The following is a 23,993-nucleotide window of genomic DNA, read 5'->3' as shown; positions in this document are numbered from 1 at the left end:
CGATTCCATTCTGAGCTGAAGAAGCTTCTGATAGGTTAGTAGAGTCCATGTGAGTAAACTGGTGGCACACCTGTGGATGCATATAAGGCAAAACACAGAGCCTGTTTCTGTGACATGGGAAAATTAAGAGATATCAACCAAAACACCAGGAAAAGAATTGTGGAGCTCCATAAGTGTGGCTCACTTTTGAATACAATTTGGTGCCATTTGCAATTAAGAAATACAGACAGTTTCTCTCTTTACTCTTAAAGTTAACAAATATGTTTTTTATATTTATCTAAAAAAATAAACATTTAGTCTGATTTGATGTTACAATTAAAAAAGTGTTTTGATCTGAAGAGTAAATATCTGGTTTCAACTGTATATTTGATGATTGTCAGCACAAAGAGGGAGAGAGAGGGAACAAGAGCAGGTGAGACACATGTTAGTCAAATGGTCGTTTACCAAAAGTATCACCGTATCATAGGTCCTCATGTATCTGGTACCTAGTGTTTCTTTTTAGGTTTGTTACTTTTCAAATTCTATATTTATTAAGTTTTGCAGGCTTGTTTGCACAACAAGGCTAAATAATTATATAAACTTTTCTCAATCTAAATAGTGGACTTTGTAGAATTAAAAAAATAAGTGTAGTGCAGGTCTATGATGATTTTTAGTGCTACTATCATCTAGTTCTGATTCTGGTTCTGTCTTGGTTAAGTCCTAAGTAGTCCTGGACCCTATTTCAGGAAGCCGGTTTAGTGCAAACTCTGAGTAAGTATACCCTGAGTTAATGAAAACTCTGGGTTTTCGGTTTCACAAAGCGAGTTTAGATTAATTCTGAGTGAGTTACTATGACGACACACTCCGTGAAGCTAACCTGCCCCCTAGCAGGTTTACTTCAACTAACCCTGACGTTCTCCGCCTCCTTGTCAGAAACCTGACTGTAGGAAGTGTCAGACATGGCGTGCTCCTTCCTTGAAGAGCCAGTAGATGTTGAAGCCCAAATTCTCCGCAGAGCTCTCCGCCGGGAGAGAGTGATTAGAGCGCGTTTGGACATTTTATCATTTCCTGATGATTTCCTGTGTGAACGTTACCGTTTTTCAGCACAATCTATAATTTATTTGAATAACATCCTCAGGCCTAATATTGCTCATGTGACACATCGCGGACATCCTCTCAGTCCTGTACATATTATTTGTATTGCACTTCGTTTTTTTGCAAACGGGAGCTTTCTGTATAATATTGGTGACGCTGAGCACGTTTCCAAGGCTACCGTCTGTCGGGCAGTCAGGAATGTTACAGTTGCACTGAAACGTCTCCTGTACTCGTTTGTGGTGTTCCCCGGTCATAGACCCACAAGATTTATCAAAGAGGGATTCCACAAAATTGCAGGTATCAGGATGAACAAAACTTAATTCATGATGTGGTGATACTTGGACTACTACTTAAATTTTACATTTATTCTCACGGTTCCCAGGCGTGATTGGCTGTATAGATGGCACTCACATTCCAATCATTGCTCCTTCAGTAAATGAAGGAGACTATGTGAACAGGAAGTCTTTCCACAGCATTAATGTGCAGGTACATAGTTCCCTGTAGCATTTCAAACTAACAAATTATTTCATTATAGTAATGGATGCTAATTTGTGTTCTCTGCACTGTGAAGATCATATGTGATGCTGCCAACATTATCACAAATGTGGAAGCCAACTGCTCAGCCTCTGTGAGTGGTGGTGGTGGTGGAGGACCTCCACCTGTTTTTCGGGCCTCCGCTTTTTTTCTGTTGGCTATAACGGGTCACATTTGAGCATACAGAGTAAGCAAATATGTACTTGTAATGTGCTCAGATAATTTCAATAAGTGCTTACAGAAAGAAAATTAATGTAGCCTCTAACTGCAATTGATTTACATCGGACAAACAGACCAAGCACTATGGCTCATAATACAATTACACCATACCTGTTTGGACTATATTTTTATATTTCATTTTTACTTGCTGCCAGGAACGTTTGGGGCCTGTTGGGTTGCACCTGCGCTCAAATCACATCACAAAATCAAATGTATGAAATAAAAAATAAAATAAAAAATAATAAAATAACGTGTTAAATGGGTGGAAATCCCTAGATCAATGTTTAAATTAACACTCACGCATTGACTCTGTCGGCTATGTTTTGCCATGCATGCTCCCTTTCTTTTGCAGCTGAGGCTGTGTTACTTTTTTTTTTCCCGTGGAATTTGCATGTTATCGGCATATGCTGCCATCAGAATTTCGGCCTCAAGCGCTGTAAAATACATTGACCGCGCCTTCTTTCCCTCCGTCTCCATGGTGACTCGCTTAATCTGTGCTCCACTAATCAGGGCTTTATGTATCCTCGTGCGCGCGCTTAACTTGGGGTTAAAGCAACTCCGCGTTGATTGAACTAATTGTTATCAGCCTTTCTGAAACCGAATATTCCGAGTTGGACAGTTCGGGGTTACTCAACCCTGCGTATCGTTTTTCACTCTGAGTTTTCTAAACCGGCTTCCTGAAATAGGGCCCAGATTTTGAACTGTTGTAGTCCTGTTTTAATTCCGGATCAGTTCTGGGTCTGGTTGAATTGGGGTTTAGTCCTCGTGTCTTGATACAGCCCCGACTTTGTTCTGCCTTGCTGCTTAATTAAAAAACTAGTTTAAGGTGTCCTGCACATGAGATATATATTTTTCCCTATATGAAGTCATTCTTTTTTGAACAAAACTCAAAACAGAGCCTATTAATCTTTCAGTCATTTCTAACCCCCCCACCCCCCAAAAAAAAAATCCCACATGCATACTACCCTTTAGGGCTAAGCCCCGGGTGTTTGGCTCCGCCTCTGATGCAGACTTCACAACAGAAGAAGTAGAAAAAGCAATGAAATGTTTATCTTTGGATAAATCATCTGGATTGATTGGTCTCACGAGTAATTTTTTTTTATTATCATTTTTGAAATCAACTCAAGGGTTTGTTTCTCCATCTCGTGAAGAAAATAGTGGAAACACAAACTCTTACAACTACCATGAAGCAGACGATATTTACACTTATGCCAACGCCTGGAAAAAAAACCCTGTTAGGGAGTTTTTGTTTTATTTGATTATGCTTCAAATGTTATGTTGGGCAGCACAGCAGCACGGTGGTTAGCATTGTTGCCGCACAGCAAGAAGGTCCTGAGTTCAATTCCACCATCAGGCCGGGGTCTTTCTGTGTGGAGTTTGCATGTTCTCCCCGTGTTTGCGTGGGTTCTCTCCGGGTACTCCGGCTTCCTCCCACTGTCCAAAGACATGCAGCTTGTGGGGATAGGTTAATTGGAAAATCCAAATTGTCACTAGGTGTGAATGTGCAAATGGTTGTCTGTCCCTGTGTGTTGGCCCTGTGACAGACTGGCGACCTGTCCAGGGTGTACCCTGCCTCTCGCCCTATGACAGCTGGGATAGGCTCCAGCGCCCCCCGCGACCCTGAAAAGGATAAGCGGAAGTGAATGGATGGATGGATGTTATGTTACACATATTTCACCAGACACAGTTTTCTGTAGAAACAGGAAGCTAACCCTGTGACACTGACATTTACCGCAAGAGACCAGTGCAGAAATACACATCCGCAGAAGTTGACTTGCATTATATTATTCTTAGAAATTGACACACACACACACACAGCTTACACGCAGACAGCATCAGGACCTGCGTAACAGGAAATGTGATTATATTTGCATATTGACGATGTAACCTATAAAAATAAACGAATATTGCAGTTCGTTGTGTCTCTCTGTCTGAGATTCACCCGTGCTGCACGTTATCAGTATCAAGTGTCTCGGTGTTGTTTATTCACCTGACTGTTTGTTAACTGTAAATCTCTGACAAACCCCAAAATTAATCAATATTCTCTATCCATTAACGCTTCTAAATAACAACTATAAAATTTTATGGTAAATGGCCTGCATTTGTGTAGCGCTTTTCTAGTCCCTAAGGACCCCAAAGCGCTTCACACTACATTCAGTCATTCACCCATTCACACACTGGCGATGGCAAGCTACATTGTAGCCACAGCTGCCCTGGGGCGCACTGACAGAGGCGAGGCTGCCGGACACTGGCGCCACCGGGCCCTCTGACCACCACCAGTAGGCAAACATGGGGTTAGTATCTTGCCCAAGGATATTTGGCATGCAACCAGGAGGCAGCCTGGGATCGAACCACCGACCTTCTGATTAGTGGCTGACCTGCTCTGCCACCTGAGCTACAGCCACCCATGGCATGTTAAGTCATTTATGCAAATCGATTAAAAACTGGTATTACTAATATTAATTTGGAAACACAGTCTGGGTTTATTAGAGGTCACTCTGTCCATGATAATATCAGACTTGATCTTTTAGAACATAATGATTTAATAGAAGATGAAGGATTTATTTTATTTCTTGACTTTTTTAAAGCCTTCGACACCACTGAGCACTGATTTATGATCCATACCTCAAAAACTCTTGGATTTGGAGAAAAATTCATTAACTTTTTAAAACTAATTTATTAGGATGCAGACACTTCTATCCTTTACTCTTTGGCACATCCCTTAGATTTTCAGTCATGAACGGTATTAAACAAGGTTGGCCCATTTCCCCTCTGCTTTTCACAACAGCAGCGGAGATATTACCAACAAATTCTGACTTTGAAAAAATGAATGTGCTTGATACACAATCGATTTTTAGCCAACTGACAGTGATCAAAGTCCTCGAAGCCTCCGATACATACACTTATTTTCTAAGGCTTCTGCTTTAAAAGGAAATCTTAATTAATGCAAATTCGTGACTTTTCTTTATGAACAGTTTGGTCTATTTTACACTTGTTAGATAATTCTGGAAACCTGATGCCTTTTATACTCTTCAGCTCCAAATTCCATTTGGATGTCAAGGAACGATATCAGAAAGTTATTAAAGCAGTTACAGAATCTGTTACGTCAGTCTCTTACAATTTGCATCATAATAATATTAGTCCAAAGCTTCTTGAATTTCTGCTGAAGGGACATTCTGTTATTAATATTAAAAAAAAGTTGTCCAGTAATGCAACAAGAAAATGATTTATCCAAGAGTTGCTTCCATTCTTAGCTAACAGAGCTTTGCTGCTCACCTCCAATCTAAAGAAACCAAAGGAAAGTCAATTTTTTTAAGTTCCCTATTGCTCCAAAAATAAAAGAGATGCATTTAAAATCATTACCCATCTGGAGATTTCTTGAGACATCAGTTTACCTTGACCCATAATGACTGCTCTTTCTGTGATGAAGACATAGAAACCACTGAGCATCTGTTTTTTCAGTGTAAATTTGTAAAGGTTTTCTGGGATGAGCTACAATATTGTTTGGCTTCAAAGCTTCACAAGTTACCTGAGAGCGACAGTGTGAACCTGAGACAGGTAAGTCCGTTTTACTGCTGCATCATCATGTTCAGGGGCTTCATCACGTTTGTGACCCTCAGACTATTAGATCACACAGAGATCTTTAATGAATGTCATATTCTCTTTTATGATTTATATGTTTCATACACACACACATACAGACAGGCACATATACAGACTAAGGTTGGGTGACTGGACGAACATATCGACTATCAACGATAGGGCAGCCTATCGTTGATAGTCGATATGTTCGATATGCCCTATCGTTGATAGTTTTGTACAAGGGCAATTTATCCATGAGTAAGTTTGCTAATATTGTTGGTTGAAGCTAACCGAAGCAGTCAACAGAAATAATTAATAGCGCTGTGTTAACGGCACCCTCCTTCAGCTGCGACCAAATGCAGCAGCGATCATTTACTCAAACTCATAACAGAAACAAAGAACGGTGGTAGGCTAAGTTAAGGGAGTAAAGCATTTTATCTAAATTAAAAAAAACACACACACAATGGTGGAGAGGGAAACAAAGAGAAACTGGCTTCTTTTTTTCAACTATAACCGTGTTTACAGTGTTTACACTCTTCCCGGGAACATAAGAAAAAATCTCAGATGTAAAGTTAAGTCTTTTGTGCGATTCAACGTATCTCAAATAAATAAATAATCCAAAAAAGTAGCTATATTAATACTGAAACAAACAAGAAAAGAAGGTAAAATATTCCCTCCAAACAAAGCGCATAAATTCTTTGACAGGAAAACAAGCATGTTTACTTTATCAGGTTTTAGCAGTATGTGCAGGTCGTTAACAATTTTACTAGCGGTGTTGAAGATGCTGAACGTGTGCTCGTGCCTGGTATACAGATATTTCCAAGCAGAGTGAAACTGCTGGGTCGACCCCCCACCCACTTGAAACGTAAAGGCAAATAGGCGGAGCGGTTAGTGCTACGTTTGTGCAGATTTGTGCAGGCAAAATTAGAGTTTGTGCTGCTGCGGTTTCTGAGATATTAAACTTTATTTTATAGGTCATTCAAAGGTCACCATCCCCCCAGACTGCTCCAAAACAGACCAAAATTGTCTACTTTTTTAGTGCTATGTTTGTGCTGATTTGTGCAGGTAAAATTAGCGTTTGTGCTGCTGCGGTTTCTGAGATGTGCTCTTATGGTATTACTGCTGAAAAATGTCTTTTTCAAACGACTTTTCGCTTTGTGTGTTCATTTGTTCAATAAAGTTCTGTTGAAAAAAACTCTTCTTATTGTATTTAATCAGCTAAATTTGTAATGAGTCTAGTTTGTTTTTGTTTGTTTTTTACTTCAATTTCTTTACTTCAGTCGCTTTTCGTTCATAAAACTACGATGCAAATGCTTGAGGATTTTTTTTTAGAGTGGATTAAAAAAAACTTTTTTGAAAACTACATTTGAACATTTTACACTCCCAAGAACACGTTTTGAAAAACGAACACGCTAGCAGTCTTTTGCATCGAATACACATTTTTTTTGGCAGAAAAAAGTATTATTTGGCATTACTGTGTCTGAAGGATTCTTAGAACAGCGTGTTAAATCTGATTTCTGAACAAGGTAAGCTTACATTTAAAATCCTGAGGTTTTAGTTACTGAGTTAATACATGATATAGCTAACTGTCTGGATCAAAGGGATTTTTTTTTCAGTGTTAAACATTTTCAAAAATACAGCAATTGCAAATTTGCAAATCCAAGAAAACTTAAAAAAAATGTTTCTAAAGCACTTTAAAGACATTCAGTACACTGGACTAAAGTGCTGTACAGTACATATTAATGGGTTAAACACTCAGACTCAAGTCTCAAGCACTGCACCAAGATTATATGCCAGTGGGACTGCCTGAAGAAGAAAACACAACGTGTTAAACATTTCTTTGTCAGGTCATTAGCAAAACTTCTTCAGTCACAATGCTTGGACCATGTAAAACAGCTCCTACAAGCTATCACTGTTGTGGCCCTCAGTGAGGCAGAAGGTGATGACAGTTCTGGAGCCCCTCTTCCTTCAGAAAGGTGCAAGAAATACCTGAAAGCCCAAATTGCTCAAGACTCCATCATCATTCCAGATGAACAGACAGAGGAAAGTGAGAGAGTGGATTCCGTTGATGAGATCCAGACTGACCTACGACACTGGGTAACAGAAATATGTGAGGAGAGCAGGTCACTTGCTGCAGCAAATGGGGATAGAGATAATATTCACGTTCTCCCTGAGATTATTCCTCATATAAGAGTGGCAAGTTACTTGCCACTCTGGACAGGAATAATGGTCCCTCTCTTCCAAAGCACCAGCATCACAGCAAGTTCAGCCACTGTTGAAGCTGAGTTCAAAAACATAAAACATGGCCTTTTCAAACATGAAAACTTGCCTGTTCGAGTCGATCGCTTCATTGCTCGTCATCTTTCCTTCATCGAGGGAAATATGCGGATTTGTTCTGCAAAAGAAAAGATCAAAGATGAGGCAACAGTGGGATCACTGAAAGTCACAGATGCCAATTCTGGATCCATGACGACTCACAGTGCAGAAGACAAAATAAAAATGGATGCTCACCTGTTTGTGGGGTCTGATGCTGCCACAAACATTCCTCCGGCTGATGAAGATGCAGTTGAGAACTGGCGGGGCCTGACTGTTCCGCCCAAAAAAAGGAAGAGGACTTCCTACCTCTCTCCATGTACCGAATGGCTCCATGCAGATGAATCATTTGGGGCCAAAAGAGTGAAGGTGGGATTATTAAAAAAATGGAAACCTCCATCAGCCTATTAGATTAGGGGAATCAACAATCTCTGTGCTCAATACCTGTGCATTTGATGCATTTTTTCAGTGCTTTTGTTGTGCCTTCTGTGACAGCTCCACATTTCAAAGTGCTGTTCTGAAGGACAGTGAAAACCCAGTCCTGCAGCTGGTGGAAGCTATTGCCACAGATGGTGTGACCCAACAAACCTACAGGAGGAGAGCAGAGCTGCTTAGTGTAATGTTTGAAGCTGTCTCGTTGAGGTCTGGTGCGATTCAAATCGATGCTCAGTGCAATATCTCCGCTGTAATTGCTAAGACAATGAGGAACATATCAAGTGTTTGTTTTACCAAACACTGCTCTTCACAGCACTGCTACCTCAGCAAAGGGATGACAAGGGAAGTGCCATTTGTTTCTCCTGCCATCTCTGTTCTCAAAGAGTCTGGTATGGCACATCTTGGCACTGCTGTGGAAGCAGGACTTGGCCTACCTGAGTCTACCTGCCTCGGGCCACTCTCCAATCCATCTCTGTGTCCATCACAATTCAAAACAGAAGACAGCACCACAGGAAATGAGCTCTGTGCAGGGACAGTTACTCACAGCTACAACATTGGAGATATCGTGTGGATTGATACTGATCTTGCAAACCAAACAGAATTTCCATTGAATGAATTTCCCTCCAACCTGGTTCTCCAAGGAAAGTTGTTCACTTTAAGGGGAATTAATTGCTTTCCATGGAAAGATGACCAGTGATGGTTTGGGGCATTACACTGCATACTGCAGGAGAGCTCCATGTGTGTGGGAGTGCTATGATGACCTGGGAAATGGAGTGACAGGAGCATCTGAAAAGAACAAAATACAACCCCATGCTGTGTTATACTAGGGGTGGAGGAAAAAATCGATTCTGTGTAGTATCGTGATATTTTGTTTGCTAACAATGTATCGATACAGGAACAGCAGAAATCGATATTTTGTTACAAAAAAGTTTTTGTGCTCTAACTTCAGAGCATGTTGATCCTTTTTCTGAGCAAAAATCCTGACATTCCTTCACTGTCCAAATGTGTTTAACTTTTTTTGGCAGCAATAAATATGACAGTTTACTTATTTTAATTTAAGACATGTTTTATTTTAATTAAGTTTAAAACTTTTTTTATTTAATGTAAAATCATATTTTGTTTTAATTTACTTTCAAATTCTTCAGTTGCTGAAGGGGCTGCATAGTTTTCATAAATTGCATAGTTCAGAATAGCTATAAGTGTACCAGATGGTTGCATTCAGTTAAGTTGGGCTAGACTGTAATACAAACCGTTCAGTTTGTCAACAATAAAACTGACTGAAATGAGAGAAAAACTGAGTGTGAGACTTTGATATTAGATTAAATGAATGTGTGTGTGAATGGGTGGATGACTAGATATGTAAAGCGCTTTGGGGTCCTTAGGGACTAGTAAAGCGCTATATAAATACAGGCCATTTACCATTCAAGTATTGTGATAATATCGTATCGTGGGATGTATGGTGATTCCCACCTCTATGTTATACACAGTATAATGAGTGCTGCCTGCATTTTTCTGTTTTATTTGGTTCATTACAGTTACATGTGTTCAAATGGCTAGTGTGTGTTATCAGTAAGTTCAGTTTTGCATATAAAGTTAAAAGATTTTTAATTTAGAACTTTAACACTCTTTTGTCAGTCTGATGTATATTTGCTTTACACACCCATTCACCTTCACCTGTAGCCTTGAAAGTAATCGTTCCATTCTTCTGTCAATAATCTTTCTGTATTTGTTTTGTGTTGACCTCGTGGCTTAAGTCAGGGGTCAGCATCCTTTTCAGTTCAAAGGGCCCCTTTTGCCCCTGCTGCTACAAAACGTGTCTAGAGCCTTAAAAAAAGAAAGCGCTTATAAATATCTAAAAAAAAATGAGTTGTTGTATCGTGTAAGCTACAGAAATGTAAATAAAAATGTTTATCTTTAGATTTTATAAGAAAATGAATCATCTAACAACGGAAAAAAGTATTTGTTAAAATGAAGCTTAAGTGAGTCCTTTCCATAACAATTGAAAATTAGGAAAGATGGGCAACCAACTTGAAAATTATAGCAAACAGTTTTGAAGCTAAGAAACATTAAATCGCTTTTAAAAGCCTTGTACATTCTGTGAATAGTCAATGCAGATATTTCATAAAAAACTAACTGTTAACAGAACCCTTTCTTGTTGTCTTTATAATAAAACATTACTTACTTGGTCTTATAAGAGCCACAGTGGAGGGGCCAGAGAGCCACATGTGGCTTTAGAGCCGCAGGTCGAAGACTCCTGGCCTAGGTGCTGTGGAATATTCAATTTTCTACATGTAGGTGGCAACCTATGAAAGCAAACACTTTATTTTCTTCTGAGACAGCTACATTAATAATAATGAACATATATAATTCAAAACAAAATATAGAGACAAACTGGGTATGTAAAAAATAATAATAATAATTTAGGTATACGTGAATCACTTCACATGAAACTCAGTTTTCCACAGAAAAAAAATAAACGTTTCTGCACTGGTAACAAAAGAAATATCGACCCTTCCGACTAAATTGTGTTACTAGAGTTTGAACTAATAAAACTTAATATGCAGCAAGCCTAAGAAAAGTGGACAGTCTTCTATAAAAGAGCAAAACTCCACAGCTGCTGAAACTCACTGCCACAGACACTGGTGTTATACAGCGTAGGCCGTAAGAATTAAAATCATTATATCTCAGAAACCGTAGCAGCACAAATGCTAATTTTACCTGCACAAATGTAACACCAACCGCTCCGCCTATTTGCCTTTACGTTTCAAGTGGGTGGGGGGTCAGCTTCACTCTGCTATATTTCCATGGCATGTGTGACATCAATGGGAAACGTTTTTCATGCCCTTTCCACCAGTGGAAATCAGCAGATCATCTTCTCCATCTACGACCTCCTCGCTGAGATAACAGTCCATTTCTGTCCGTGCCTTCTCCTCCAGTGTGCAATTTGTTTGTCCATGTTTGGACTTCTGTGTTCTAAACACGCAAATCAGTCTGTGCATGATTTCACTGCTCCTCTCATCAAAACTTTTGTGCAAGAAAAATATATCACCTATTGCCGGTTATTGGTCTGATGATTGCCGGTTGGAAATTTTTTATTTATTTTTACATATCACCCAACACACACACACACACACACACACACACACACACACACACACACACACACACACACACAATGTGACAGCCACAAAAGAGGAAAAAACAAAAACAAAAACCCAGAAACTCTTGTGTGAACCTAATGGAGGGCAACATGCTGCTCCACAAAGACAACAAAGACAAGTTTCTACTTAAACTTTATTCAGTTTTTTACTGATTCCAGCATTTAAAACACGATCACATAAAACAGTTTCCTTCACAGGGTTCACGTCATAAAACACAAGACGAGATCACACCAGCTGGTCCCACACAGCCTCAGGCAGTGCACCAGAAGTAAGTGCACATCCTAAAAAGCCTGTGACCAAAATTATGTCCACATACTTTTTGCTGGAGTTGGACTTTAAATCCAGCAACTGACCTGTTCCTGCGATCCCATTGGTCCAGAATGTAAACTCCACCCTCCTCAGTGTGAACCATCAAAAATAAAGTAATCACAACAGTAGAGACGTTCTTATGTCATCATCAGCACATGTGGCAAGTGCTAAGATGTCGACTTAAAGTGAAGTGAAACGAGTCGAGGCTCCGCCCCCACCTTCAGTCAGCAGTAAGGCAGCAGGTGGCAGCGGCGTTAAGGCCAACGGTGACTCAACTGGCCAAACAGATCATGATGCTTCAATTTAAAACAAAGTCAAGTGACTGCTTCTGACAAAAACAAAAGTTAAAATTTCATTTGATCAACATCGAGCTCCGACTGGCTGATTCAGATAATAATAATAATAACAATAATAATAATAATTTTCTAAATATCTTAAAACGTAAACATGAAGTAAAATTTAACCAAAAAAAAAAAAAAAAAGCTTTTGATTTGCTCTGTACATACAACAAATCAAAACAGCTCCTAATCAATCAATTCCTAGTAGTCAAAGAACTGATTACATCCTGCCTTCTGATTGGTGGCCCAGCTAATGAGCTGCTAACGATGCTAAGCTAACAAAACGGGGAAAAAAAAGTGAATTGGCCAATCAGAAGACAACTAGCTTGTCGTTTGTTGCCAACTACAGTATGATGTGACATTACCATTTTTACCAGGTAATGCTGTAATTTAGTGTGTCGTGCTAATTAGCTAACTTGGTGTTTAGTTCTATTAGCACACAGGCCAGCATGCTAATACTGAGTGTTAGCGAGCATTCATAGTGCTAAATAGCATGAATGCTAATGGCAGTGTTCTGTGATGTCAACAACCACCGCCTTTCTCCAACTAAACAGGAAGTAGCCCATTCCAGCACCAGCTGCCACAGCAATACAGAGGTAACCGTTGTAGGTCATGAAGACGAGCATCAGGAAGTAGCTGACGACCACCTGGATGATGTGCAGCAGGGTCTGTAGGAAGTGGGCGGGGCTCAGCATGCGCTGCCTGAGAGGTCAAGAGATAAGACTTAGCATTAGCATCAGCATGCTAAATAATATTACCCTTCAATACTTGTAGCCCTGTTAGCATTAGTATTGCTTTTGCTTATAGCACTTAACACATTATAATAAGCTTAGAGTTAGCATGGAACCTGATGACTGAAACATCTTTGGATTGCTAAAAGTATCCTAAGCTAAAATTGTGTACATTACCATGGATTAGTGTTAGCAGTTAGCATCAGCAGTAATAAAGTTAACATGTTTTAAAGTTAACATCATGCACAAATGACAGCGACCAAAGTCTTATGGTGACTTACGGTGTTTAATGTTCACAAAGACAAAACATGTATTTATTTGTAAGACTTAGCCCACCACTAGCTTTAGCCTGTCCAGAATCAGAACTAGAATTATTACAGTTAACATCATCAGCTTCCCAGTGTCACAGAGCAAGACACCACATGCAGGCAGGAAGTCCTCCACCACTGTTAACCCTTTAACATCCACCCGCATATGATTAGATTAACATTGACATTTGAGTCAACTAAACCATTAGCAGGTGTAGGACATCCTGTATGAGAACCTGCAATTAGAAGCTGCATAGAAGTCTGAACAGCCTGATCAAAGCAGACAGACAGACCCACCTAGGACAAGAACCTGAACCAAAACCAGAACCCAAACCCATTTACCTGGGAAATAATTCCACGAAGCGGGAGTTACTCATGACAGGAGGCACCGCCCCCTCCAAATGTTGGCTGCCAATCAGTAAAAATTAGTGTTTACCATGAGGTAAATGACTAGGAATTCTGAGAGACCGACACCTCCTACTCCTCCTTCTTCTCCTGTTTAACGGTTACCGTTAGCAACGTACCCAACTGTCTTGTGCGTCTCCATCAGCACTGTCCCATCAGCCCCGGGGAGTGGCATGGAGTTGTAACGGACGTTGACCTGACTACGACGCAGAAGAACCTCACGACCAATCTTCAACCCCTCGTACAGGGCGGCCAATAGGAAGACACCAATACATGCCCCCACCATCTCTGATTACGTCAAAGGAAGAGGAGGTGGAGTTAACAAACAGTTAACAGATCCAGTTATAAAAAACACATTCAAAATTCATACTGCAAGCAAAATTTCTAAAAGTCTAAATTTAATCATAATCTACATAAAATGAAAAATCTGAAAAACTAAACGTATTCAATTTAGTACAAAACGCATTTTTATACATAACCCTAAAGCTATACAGATATAACTACAAATGTAAATATAATATTAAAATCATTATAAATTATAAAATAAGAACAAAATAAGCACACAAAAAGAATTTAAAAAGTCTTCAAGTTTATTATCAGAGGAAATAAAGGATCTTAGCCACAATTGTGCCGGTGACATCACTCACCTCCAGGTGAGTTGATGAGCAGACCGGTGAACAGCAGCTCCACGTTATTGTAGCCGAAGTAAAATGTCATCATCTAGTTAACAACAGCATGACATCACACAGAGACCTTTCACTACATCATCTATGACCTGTTATTAGCAGTGATAAGCCCCACTTCTTACCATCATGTGACCTCCATGGTTCCCTTCCCCTCCTCCTCCTCCAGAGCCGTGGTCGTGCTCTGAGCTGGTGGGCGGGGCCATGGTGCTGTGATTCATGTGGTGATTCATGTGGTGATTCATGGCTGCTGTGAGACGAGACAAGAACCATCATCATCATCATCATCACGAACACCACCACTACGCTCTTTGGACTATAGCTCCCACAATGCTTTGGAAGCAGGAACATTTAGTGAACATTTCAAAATTAAAGTATCTGAACTCTGTGTGAGCAGACCAAATCACGACATCAGTCGCCTTTGTTTCGCAGGTATGATTGAAACCACTGCAGAGCGGTACCTGTAACTTCTACAGCATGGTATGATAAAATATTATGGTCAACGGTATAGAAACAGCTCTTCTGGTCTGAATCGTGTCTGATCAGGATATTGATCACTGACCTTATTGGCTTCTGATTATGAAATTATCGGAAAGAAGTGGTAACTATAAAGCTGAATAAACACTGGTCATGTGACTGAGTCACATGCTCGTGGTTACCACAAACTGTATATAAAAGATAGATGTCAATGTGATATCACCCGTCCCCGTTTTAGCTTTTAGGCACTAAGTGAGGGTGCTGCTTGCTCCTCCTACAGCCATCTGTCATTCACCAGTAGCCCCACCCCCAGAATCCTGCCCTGCTGCCTTATTGGTGCGTATTTGAGAGAATATTTGAAAGTCTTTGTTTGGAATTAAACAAATTATGGTTTATTGCTGTGATGCAGTCAAGGTGCGTATGTCGTCTTTGAAATCCTCTCAGGTGTGGCAGTTACGCACGCTCTCATGACGAGGCCGCTGCATCTGTAGACCGACCTGCCTTCTGTAGATCTGTTGCAGCCTGTTTTACCGTCGCCTTTGCAAACCTCTGCATAAGAAATGAGCGATGTGTATCTATGGAAACGACCCGCTGCGCCGAGACTGCTTTGTGGCATGTTAGCACTGCAGCTGCCGCCAGTGGGGCATCAGTTTTAAGCCACCCTCACCAGCCTCAGAGCGAGCTGATGATCTTCCTCAATGCCAACTCCTCCTCTCCAGCTGAGCGTCATCGTTAGCATCCATGCACGGCAACACCTGAGCTCACCTGTGCGGTTAAAATAAAGCTAAAGCAGCTGCTCTCCTACCTGTTCTTCCTCAGCGATCCTCGCTCGTCCATGCACAGACACCAACTGACCACTGGTGACATCACCACAGCACATCAGTTCGCCAACAGCTGTAACTTCAGCAACAGCCTGATGTCACAGAACAGGCGCCCTCACTGTAATCCGATTGGCCGTGAGGCCCCGAGGCTAAGGAAAGCAAAACCAGCCAGTCGGAACACTCTGAGCTGGCGTCTGCCATCAGCCAATTAGATTACAGCATCGTTAACATTAAGGGGAAGGTTGGTAATTGCCGTCAGCAACCATTAAACCCCAAGTCATGTTTGGGCAGGCCGCCTCCTCTCTCTCTCTATTCAGTGCCTCTGTCTCTCGCCCTCTCTCTGACATTAGTTTTGGTTCATTTTAGTTTTTTCCACTCCGTTTGTTTTGTTGTTGTTTTATATTTTATTTATTTTTAAATGATCTTTTATTTTCAGCTGTGGTGGAGGAATTTCAGCTCTGGGATCAATAAAGTTTATCTTATGTGACCTTTATCACTGATCAGCTGAGGTTTGGTGTCAATAAAGTTTATCTGACGAGTGAAGAGGCGTGCACCTGTGCACATGTAACAGCTGAACGTAGAGCACGTATGAACAAATCAAACCCAATCTCTGTCACGTTTCTATGGGAACCCAGAATTCTCACTTCCTCTTCTGTTGTTGTTCTTCCCGCTTGAACTCGTCTGGATGCCTCGCATGATTCCCGTGGCGTTCTCTGCACAAACAGGAAGTGGGGCACATTTTCTTGGTTCACAGATGCAAAGTCCCACTGACATACTCCAAAGCTGAGGAAGTCAGATCAGACATGAAACGTGTGTTTGGACACAGCGAAACTCCTGCTTCCTGATGATGTCATCACCTGTGATATCTGTCCAGAATAAACGTCCACAGAAGCACGGTGAGGGCACGGAGGACACCGCGCAGCGTTTCAAGTTCACACAAAAAAGAAACAGGATGGGACGAGGAGACGCCCTTTTCATCTGAGACGTTTGCAGAGGAGGTGGAGCTTCTCAGCTTTTCCGACAGCAGACCATCCATCGGCCAATCATGCCATTCTCTGTTACCTCTGACTGAAAGGCCTCCAGCACCGCATCAATCAGAACTTTTCATGACTCAAACTGATCAATAATGCACAGCAGCGGTCTGAACGTCAGTTTTCACTCTGAACAAAATGGGCACTTCCTGTGACATCAATTCAGTATTAAGTTAATTCATTTAGCGCCAAATCACAGCAAGGTGCTTCATACTGTAAGGTAGAGACCTACAATAACACCCACCAATCAGCAAGCACTTGGCAACAGCGGGAAAGAAAAACTCCTTTTTTTACAGGAAGAAATCTTGGGCAGCACCAGGCTCAGCGAGGAGTGGCCATCTGCCGCAAGGGGAGAAAGACTTCATGCTTCAGCGTGGCAACAGGAAAGGTCAGGTGTCTCACTTCAAACACCAGCAGGTCGACTGCTCTGCGTTCCCCTGTGTGACCATCAGTGCAGGTGCAACCACACAGGATGTTACGCCTTTCACACATTTCAAAATAAAACTAACTCAATTCTTCATCTTTACCTGCTGTTTTCACTGTGAATCCTGTGCTCTGATTGGCTGATCTCAATTTATTTAGAAATTCTTACCTGCAGGACAAAGTGACGGGTGATCGAGCTCTGAAGAAACTGAAACAGCGAGAGAGACACAGAGACTTTAACAGCAGATAAAAGCTGATTACACGACAACCTCCAGCCAGTCATAGGCTGGCTCCACCATCAGACAGCCAATCAGCTTTGAGCAGGCTGAACTCTGACTGCTTCATTCTGTCCCTCTCTTTCTCTCTCACACACACACACACGCACACACAGCAGGAACCTTGATGAACCTGGATCCAGGTGAGAGGTGGATCACCTGTCTGAGGGTTCAGTGTGGGGCCTTACAGGATTGAACATCTCTGATTGTATTATTATACATTAAAGAATTCAACCAAACTTAATGAATGTGATTCAAGGGGCATCTTGAATCGAATGTGAATCAATAATCAATGACAAGTGTGACTGCAGCTCAGCAGGATAAGCTCTGAGCTGACTTTACCTCCTCTAAGGCTCTGACAGAAGTTTGGAGCAAGGTGATTGGACATCAGTGTTACCCACACTGTGAAAGCTCTGCTCTGATTAGGTGGTCTCTGCTGGTCCTGATGCGGCTGACATCACATCCTGTTCCTGCAGATGAGCAAAGTGACTCATCGCTTCTAGCACTTATCCACCAGCTGAACTGAGCTCAGTGAAGCCAGCCCTCGCTGCTGCAGCAGACCTCCAGTCAATCATTCACACCCTCCTCAGCTTTGACCCCAGCAGTCACATAGCACTTTAATTTCAGTTCACATAGTTCAGGAGGTCCTACAGAAAAAGAACCCGAGCATGGCGGGTTCATGCCAAAAAGGTGTGACTTTATGGAGGTCAAAGGTCACACAGCAAGAATCAGACACATGAGGTTAGAATCAGCTGGCAGGTAAAACGACAACAACCTCCAAAACACCTGATCAGAAGAAATCAATCATCATAACCAACACCGCTGACCCACACCTGATGGCTGACTCACCGTGTGCGCACAGTCAGCAGTGATCAGACATCAGGACTGCATCAATTCTGCAATCTACTGACAGGCGAGCAGGAGCTGCTGCAATACTTAGGGCAGAGATCAGAGGTTATCCCTGTGTGTGTCTTCTGCTTTGATTCCTGTAAAACCCCGGTTGTCAAACATTAGCCCCGGGGGCCAGAATCAGACTGGCAAAGACTGCAGTCTAGCTCACTGGATGGCACTGGTATATCTGAACAATGTCTGCGTGGAGTTCAGGGATTTTGGACTTTTAACTGTATTTTCGAAGCTTTACAGCTTTTCTGCTGGTAAAGAGCTCCTCCCACTCTCATTCACGCAACACCACAGCAAATACATAACAGAAAAACAACTGAATGACAGAAACGTTCTTCTGTCAGAGCCACAAGAAAACAATAGTAAAGGAAACTCTTCAGTTATGTAATTACAGGAGGATCTGTGTAATAAGCTACCAGAACCAGAACTTTCTCTGAATTTTACACATTTATTAATTTATCCTGGAAGATTTCATGTCATTATCTTTATCAGCAGCATTGTATTATTATATTTAAAAATGATACATCCTGTTGAACATGCACTCCTTTTCTCACATTCACTGAGATCAAATGTGATGTTGGACTTCTTCACACCAAAGCTTCTCTGGTTTAAGATCAAAGCTGCCAGCATGGAGTCTGACAGGCTACAGAACTTCCCTGACCTCTTGAAACTGCGTGTGTGAGTGTGTGTGTGTGTGTGTGTGTGTGTACTCGTGTGTGTGTGTGTGTGTGTGTGTGTGTACTCGTGTGTGTGTGTGTGTGTGTGTGTGTGTGTGTGTGTGTGTGTGTGTGTGTGTGTGTGTGTGTGTGTGTATTTCCAACATAAACCTGAGAAACTGGTTCTACAGTCAGAAACAAAGAGAGAGTGTGTATGTTCTAGGGGTGGGGGAAAAAATCGATATTGTGTAGTATCGTGATATTTTGTTTGCTAATAATGTATCGATACAGGGACAGCAGAAATCAATATTTTGTTACAAAAAAGGTTTTTATGCTCAGAGCATGTTGATCCTTTTTCTGAGCAAAAATCCTGACATTCCTTCACTGTCCAAATGTGTTTAACTTTTTTTGGCAGCAATAAATATGACAGTTTACTTATTTTAATTTAAGACATGTTTTATTTTAATTAAGTTTAAAACTTTTTTTATTTAATGTAAATTTATATTTTGTTTTAATTTACTTTCAAATTCTTCAGTTGCTGAATAGGCTGCATAGTTTTCATAAATTGCATAGTTCAGAATAGCTATAATTGTACCAGATGGCTGCATTCAGTTAAGTTGGACTAGACTGTAATACAAACCGTTCAGTTTGTCAACAATAAAACTGACTGAAATGAGAGAAAGACTGAGTGTGAGACTTTGATATTAGATTAAATGAATATTGATAAAGTTTAACTATATGTACAGAATCTGAATATTGCAAAATATTTTTTTAAAAATCGCAATAATATCGTATCATGCGTTAAATATTGTGATAATATCGTATCGTGGGATGTATGGTGACTTCCAGAGGTGGGACCAAGTCATTGTTTTGCAAGTCTCAAGTAAGTCTCAAGTCTTTATCCTCAAGTCTCAAGTCAAGTCTCAAGTAATGTCAGGCAAGTCAGAGTCGAGTCTCAAGTCACTGGTGTAAAAGTCCGAGTCAAGTCACAAGTCTGAAACTTTGAATTTCAAGTCCTTTCGAGTCTTTAAAAAAAAAAACGAAAAAATAATGTTGCAGTTATGCTAAATGTAAATATTAGACCATGTAATTTTAAAATCTGTGTTTTTCTCAACACATGACAAAATAGTGAACTTAGAAAATGTACACAAATTGTGAAATTGCACCTCTTTAAAATGCAGCTCAATTAAACCTAGCTCCAAGAATAATTTTCACCGACAGTTCTGAGATAAGCTGCATGTTGTTCTTGGATGCGGTTGTAGGACCAGCTTTAAAATCCCATGACAAAAATATCATACACATTAAAAAAAACTGCATCACCAACGTAGCCTGGACAACATTTGCTAGTTAGATGAAGTCAGCTATCTCATCTTAGCATATTTATATGCATATTTATAATTATACGCTTCTTGGAGTGAGTGCATACACTCATGAAGTTTAGTAACTTCAGGTCACTGCAACAAGCCCAGGTACAGTTTACCGACGGATGGGTAGTAGTAGTAGTGGAAATAATTTCTGGTACCCATCACAGAAATGTAGCAGTGACAATAATATTGTATGCTGTAATCGCACTGGGCAATTAGTGATACAAAACAACTGTTTTATCCTGTGAATAAAAATATGTTTTTGTCAATGTACCATAATAACAGAAGCGAAACGCAATATTGTGTCAGGACAATTCACTATTTATGCACAATAAATAAAGGAGCATAGCGCGACAATTTCTGTTCAGCGCCAGACTTGCTTGTAACCTGTATTACCAATTATGTTAAGAAAAATGACGTATTAACTACTACAAAACTCTGACCTTTGTGTAAATGCTTGGAGCAGACTAACCTGTGAGCTGGAGTGTTCTGGGACGTTATATTTGATCATTGAATGGCTGCAATCCAGGCCATCCGTCGCCTCTTTGTTACTTCGGAAACATGGCTCGAACAATTTCTCTTCAACGACGTAATCCGATAACAACCGATCTCTTTACCCGTCGGCTTCCCGTGGCTGTCATGCGACCGGCTATTGCAGTTAATAATACAACAGCTTCTTGACATTTTTGTGTTTCTTTTTATCGCTGTATAACTGATTTTAATTGAAAGCCTGCGTGCGCTAGTACCTCTTGCCACGAGTTCCCAGAATCCTTTGCGGTTCTACCCCTGAATGACGTCACATTTTCAATCTCTATATAATATGCATGTTAAATGTTATATTTGGGGTAAAATATCAAGTCTTTTCAAGTAAACCGGTTCAAGTCCAATTCAAGTCCCAAGTCATTGGTGTAAAAGTCCAAGTCAAGTCACAAGTCTTAGAACATTTTTTCAAGTCAAGTCTAAAGTCATAAAATTAATGACTCGAGTCTGACTCGAGTCCACACCTCTGGTGACTTCCACCTCTAGTATGTTCCCAGCATAACTCTGAGCAACCGGTTCTACAGTCGTGTGTGTGTACATGTTTTGACATCTTTGTGAGGACAGAAAATTGGACAAAATGCCTGTGAAGCTCAAAATGTGGTTTTAGTGTCAGGGTTACAATTGGGTTATGGTTAGGTTTAGGCTGAGGGTTAAGATTAAGCATTCGTTTAGATGGTTAGGGAAAGCATTATGTCAATGAGATGTACTCACGAACATATGAAAACGAGTTTGTGTGTGCGCGCGTGCGTGTTCATCACTGTGAGAACACCGTCTCGGTGTCTTCACAGTGATGTTATCTGAGGTCACGCCGTGGTTTGAGGACGTCAGGTTTGTTTCTTCTTCTCTGTCGGATTATGATCCAAGTGTTTTTGTCGCGTGTAGAAGACACACAGAATTCCAAAAGGTTGATTCTGTTCATCTGGACGTAGCGTCACCCATCCAGGTGACATCCAGTCTCAGCTGACTGCAGGGTTCGAAAACACACACAGACACTCAGGTGAGTGGAATCCCTGAGGACACCTGGCCACTTACAGCCGCCGTGTCCATGTACACGCGCGTGCACGTGGCAGACTGCACCTGCTGTGCCGCTGCGTGTTGCCTTCGCCAATCACAGTTCGTCACCAAACTCCCTTTGAAATCTGTGGAATTCTGGAAGCAAAGCGGGCGGCCACGACAGCGGATCTGAGGGGTATTCACGTCACACAGCGGGGGGGTTCACAAGGACCTGAACTCTGAGGGGAGGGCTGCACAGAGCCGGAGTAATCACGCAAACCTCCCGTTTCCGACCCGGTTGCTGGTTCCGATCTCGGACCTGCCCGTTTACCGTTAAAGCTCACCTTTCTTAAACTGAAGTTTTTTTGCAGGGAGTCTCGTACAACCGCCAGTCATGTGCTAGCGCGTTGCAGCAGAGGTCACTGGCAGAGTTCCGACGAATCAAACTCAGGTCAGCTCACCTGGAAAAGATCCGGAGGTTCCTCCTGCTCTCTTCCTTCGTCGGCTCCGAAGCAACAAACTCAGAGGTTCTGGGGAAAAACCCAAAGAAGAACCACAGAAAGAAGAAGGAGGAGGGAAAAAAGTCGCTCAGCTCAAGTTCTCACTGTCTGCCTCTGCGCCACTACGCCGCCACTTCCGGCAGTGACGTCAAGACGTTTTTACGAAGCTTAGAGGAGGTTGAAGGGAAAAAACGAATCACCAATCAGAGGGCAACTCCTGATGAGGGGGCAGAGCCTCGGAAGCCACGTCGTAGACTTTTTGTAATGACGAGTCAGGTGACAAACAGCAGGGCAAAAAGTGATGCCATCAAGTCACGTCACTTGTCAGAGTCCAACAATAAAACCATCAAGAACAACAATAAAAAGAACAACAAAAAAAATAAAATAATAAACAAGAACAGAAACAATAAAATTATGAAAAAAACGCCATAAACAACAAAAACAACAGAAAATCTTTTAAAACAAAAAAATATATAAAACCATCAAAAACAATAAAAACGACTGAAGCGCATCAGAGGACAAACAGGTGCTGTGACTGTTTGTGGCCGTCAGCAGGCAGATGTGAAGTTCTGCTCTCACAGCTGGAGCAGGAAACTGACCCTGCTGCAGGTATGTGCACCTGTTCACTGAGATGAGCTCCTGTCCCTGACAAAGGAGTACACTTGGAGTCACACTGTCTCGGGATGACGAATGAGGGCTCAACCCTGTGCAGGATGACCTCACAGGCCGGAGCTCACTCACACAGATGGTTTCCATCAGGCTGAAGGACCTGTTCACTGGTGATGCTTCAGTTGAATCATGTTTGTTTACAGTCAGGGTTAAAAGGTCATATGCAGGTAAGAATGTCATCAATTCATTCACCACAAAAAGCTTCAGAGAGAGAAAACAGGAGGGTGATGACGACTGATGGAGGCAGACACCAAATGCTGCTGGGGCTTACCATTATGCACTACTCCTTCAGGAATGCAGCAAAAATATGAACATAAACATGTTCACATGCACACACACGCACATGTGTCACAGTTATTTGCTGTGTGTGCTTTTTTATGGTGTGTTATCACAGTGCAAAGATTTCTTATGGAGCCCAGGAAGAACTTGATTACAGTACACGTGTGTGTGTGAGAGAGACGTGTTATGAATGGGCAGAGTTTGACCCTGTACACTAAAGTTTAAACCATTTCAAATGAACGAGTTTATGATTAACTGACGGAAAGGAGTAACTGTTTCTTCTTTTTTATGTTGTTTAAATTACTCAAAATAAATACAACAATGAAATCGTTAAAAAATTTTGAACAATTAAAATATAAGTACAGTGTACTAACCAATTGTGCCACTGGAGCTTCTGGACCAATAAAACAATAAAAAGAAAAAAGACAAAACAAAATTTGAGCACACACACATTATGTATTTATTCATATATATATACATATATATACACATTTATTTATAAATTCCCCACTCGCCCCTGCGGCAGTCTTTCTTTCAAGCTCGGGTCCTCTACCAGAGGCCTGGGAGCTTGAGGGTCCTGCGCAGTCTCTTAGCTGTTCCTAGGACTGCGCTCTTCTGGACAGAGATCTCCGATGTTGTTCCTGTGATCTGCTGGAGCCACTTCCCTAGCTTGGGAGTGACTTCACCTAGTGCTCCGATTACCACGGGGTAATTCTCAAGCTCTTCTCTGAGCCATTGGTACTTCCCTAGCTTCTTGTGTTCCTTCTTCCTGATGTTGCTGCCATTCAGTATCTCTACATCTATCACTAGAGCTGTCTTCTTCTGCTTGTCTACCACCACTATGTCTGGTCGGTTAGCCAGCACCATTTTGTCCGTCTGTATCTGGAAGTCCCACAGGATCTTAGCTTGGATTGTCTCAGGGACATCTTTACACAGCCTGCACCTGGGGTCGTGCCTAGTGTAATAGACCCCA

General features: G+C 41.4%; 1 protein-coding gene across 12 annotated transcripts; it reads right to left on the bottom strand.

Moving 5' to 3' along the window:
* Window positions 1–11,433: 11,433 nt before the first annotated feature.
* Window positions 11,434–22,246, bottom strand: slc31a1 (solute carrier family 31 member 1). 12 transcript variants are annotated; one of them, XM_076886213.1, is made up of 9 exons: window positions 22,034–22,239; window positions 17,969–18,105; window positions 17,014–17,052; window positions 16,666–16,858; window positions 14,218–14,342; window positions 14,057–14,129; window positions 13,529–13,697; window positions 13,347–13,412; window positions 11,434–12,667 (listed from the first exon to the last, which is right to left on the bottom strand). In XM_076886213.1, the coding sequence occupies exons 5-9, from the start codon at window positions 14,335–14,337 to the stop codon at window positions 12,466–12,468; spliced, it is 630 nt and encodes a 209-aa protein (XP_076742328.1). In that variant the 5' UTR covers window positions 14,338–14,342; window positions 16,666–16,858; window positions 17,014–17,052; window positions 17,969–18,105; window positions 22,034–22,239; the 3' UTR covers window positions 11,434–12,465. The 12 variants fall into 12 exon arrangements, with proteins under 12 accessions (XP_076742328.1, XP_076742329.1, XP_012775954.1 ...); XM_076886214.1 differs by lacking the exon at window positions 16,666–16,858 and having other exon boundaries at window positions 14,218–14,339; XM_012920500.4 differs by lacking the exon at window positions 17,969–18,105.
* Between the last annotated feature and the right edge of the window lie 1,747 nt (window positions 22,247–23,993).

Source organism: Maylandia zebra, linkage group LG7 (assembly GCF_041146795.1).
Source record: "Maylandia zebra isolate NMK-2024a linkage group LG7, Mzebra_GT3a, whole genome shotgun sequence".
NCBI lineage: Eukaryota > Metazoa > Chordata > Actinopteri > Cichliformes > Cichlidae > Maylandia > Maylandia zebra.
Note: the sequence above shows the minus strand (reverse complement) of the source record. Positions and strands in the feature narration are given on the sequence as shown.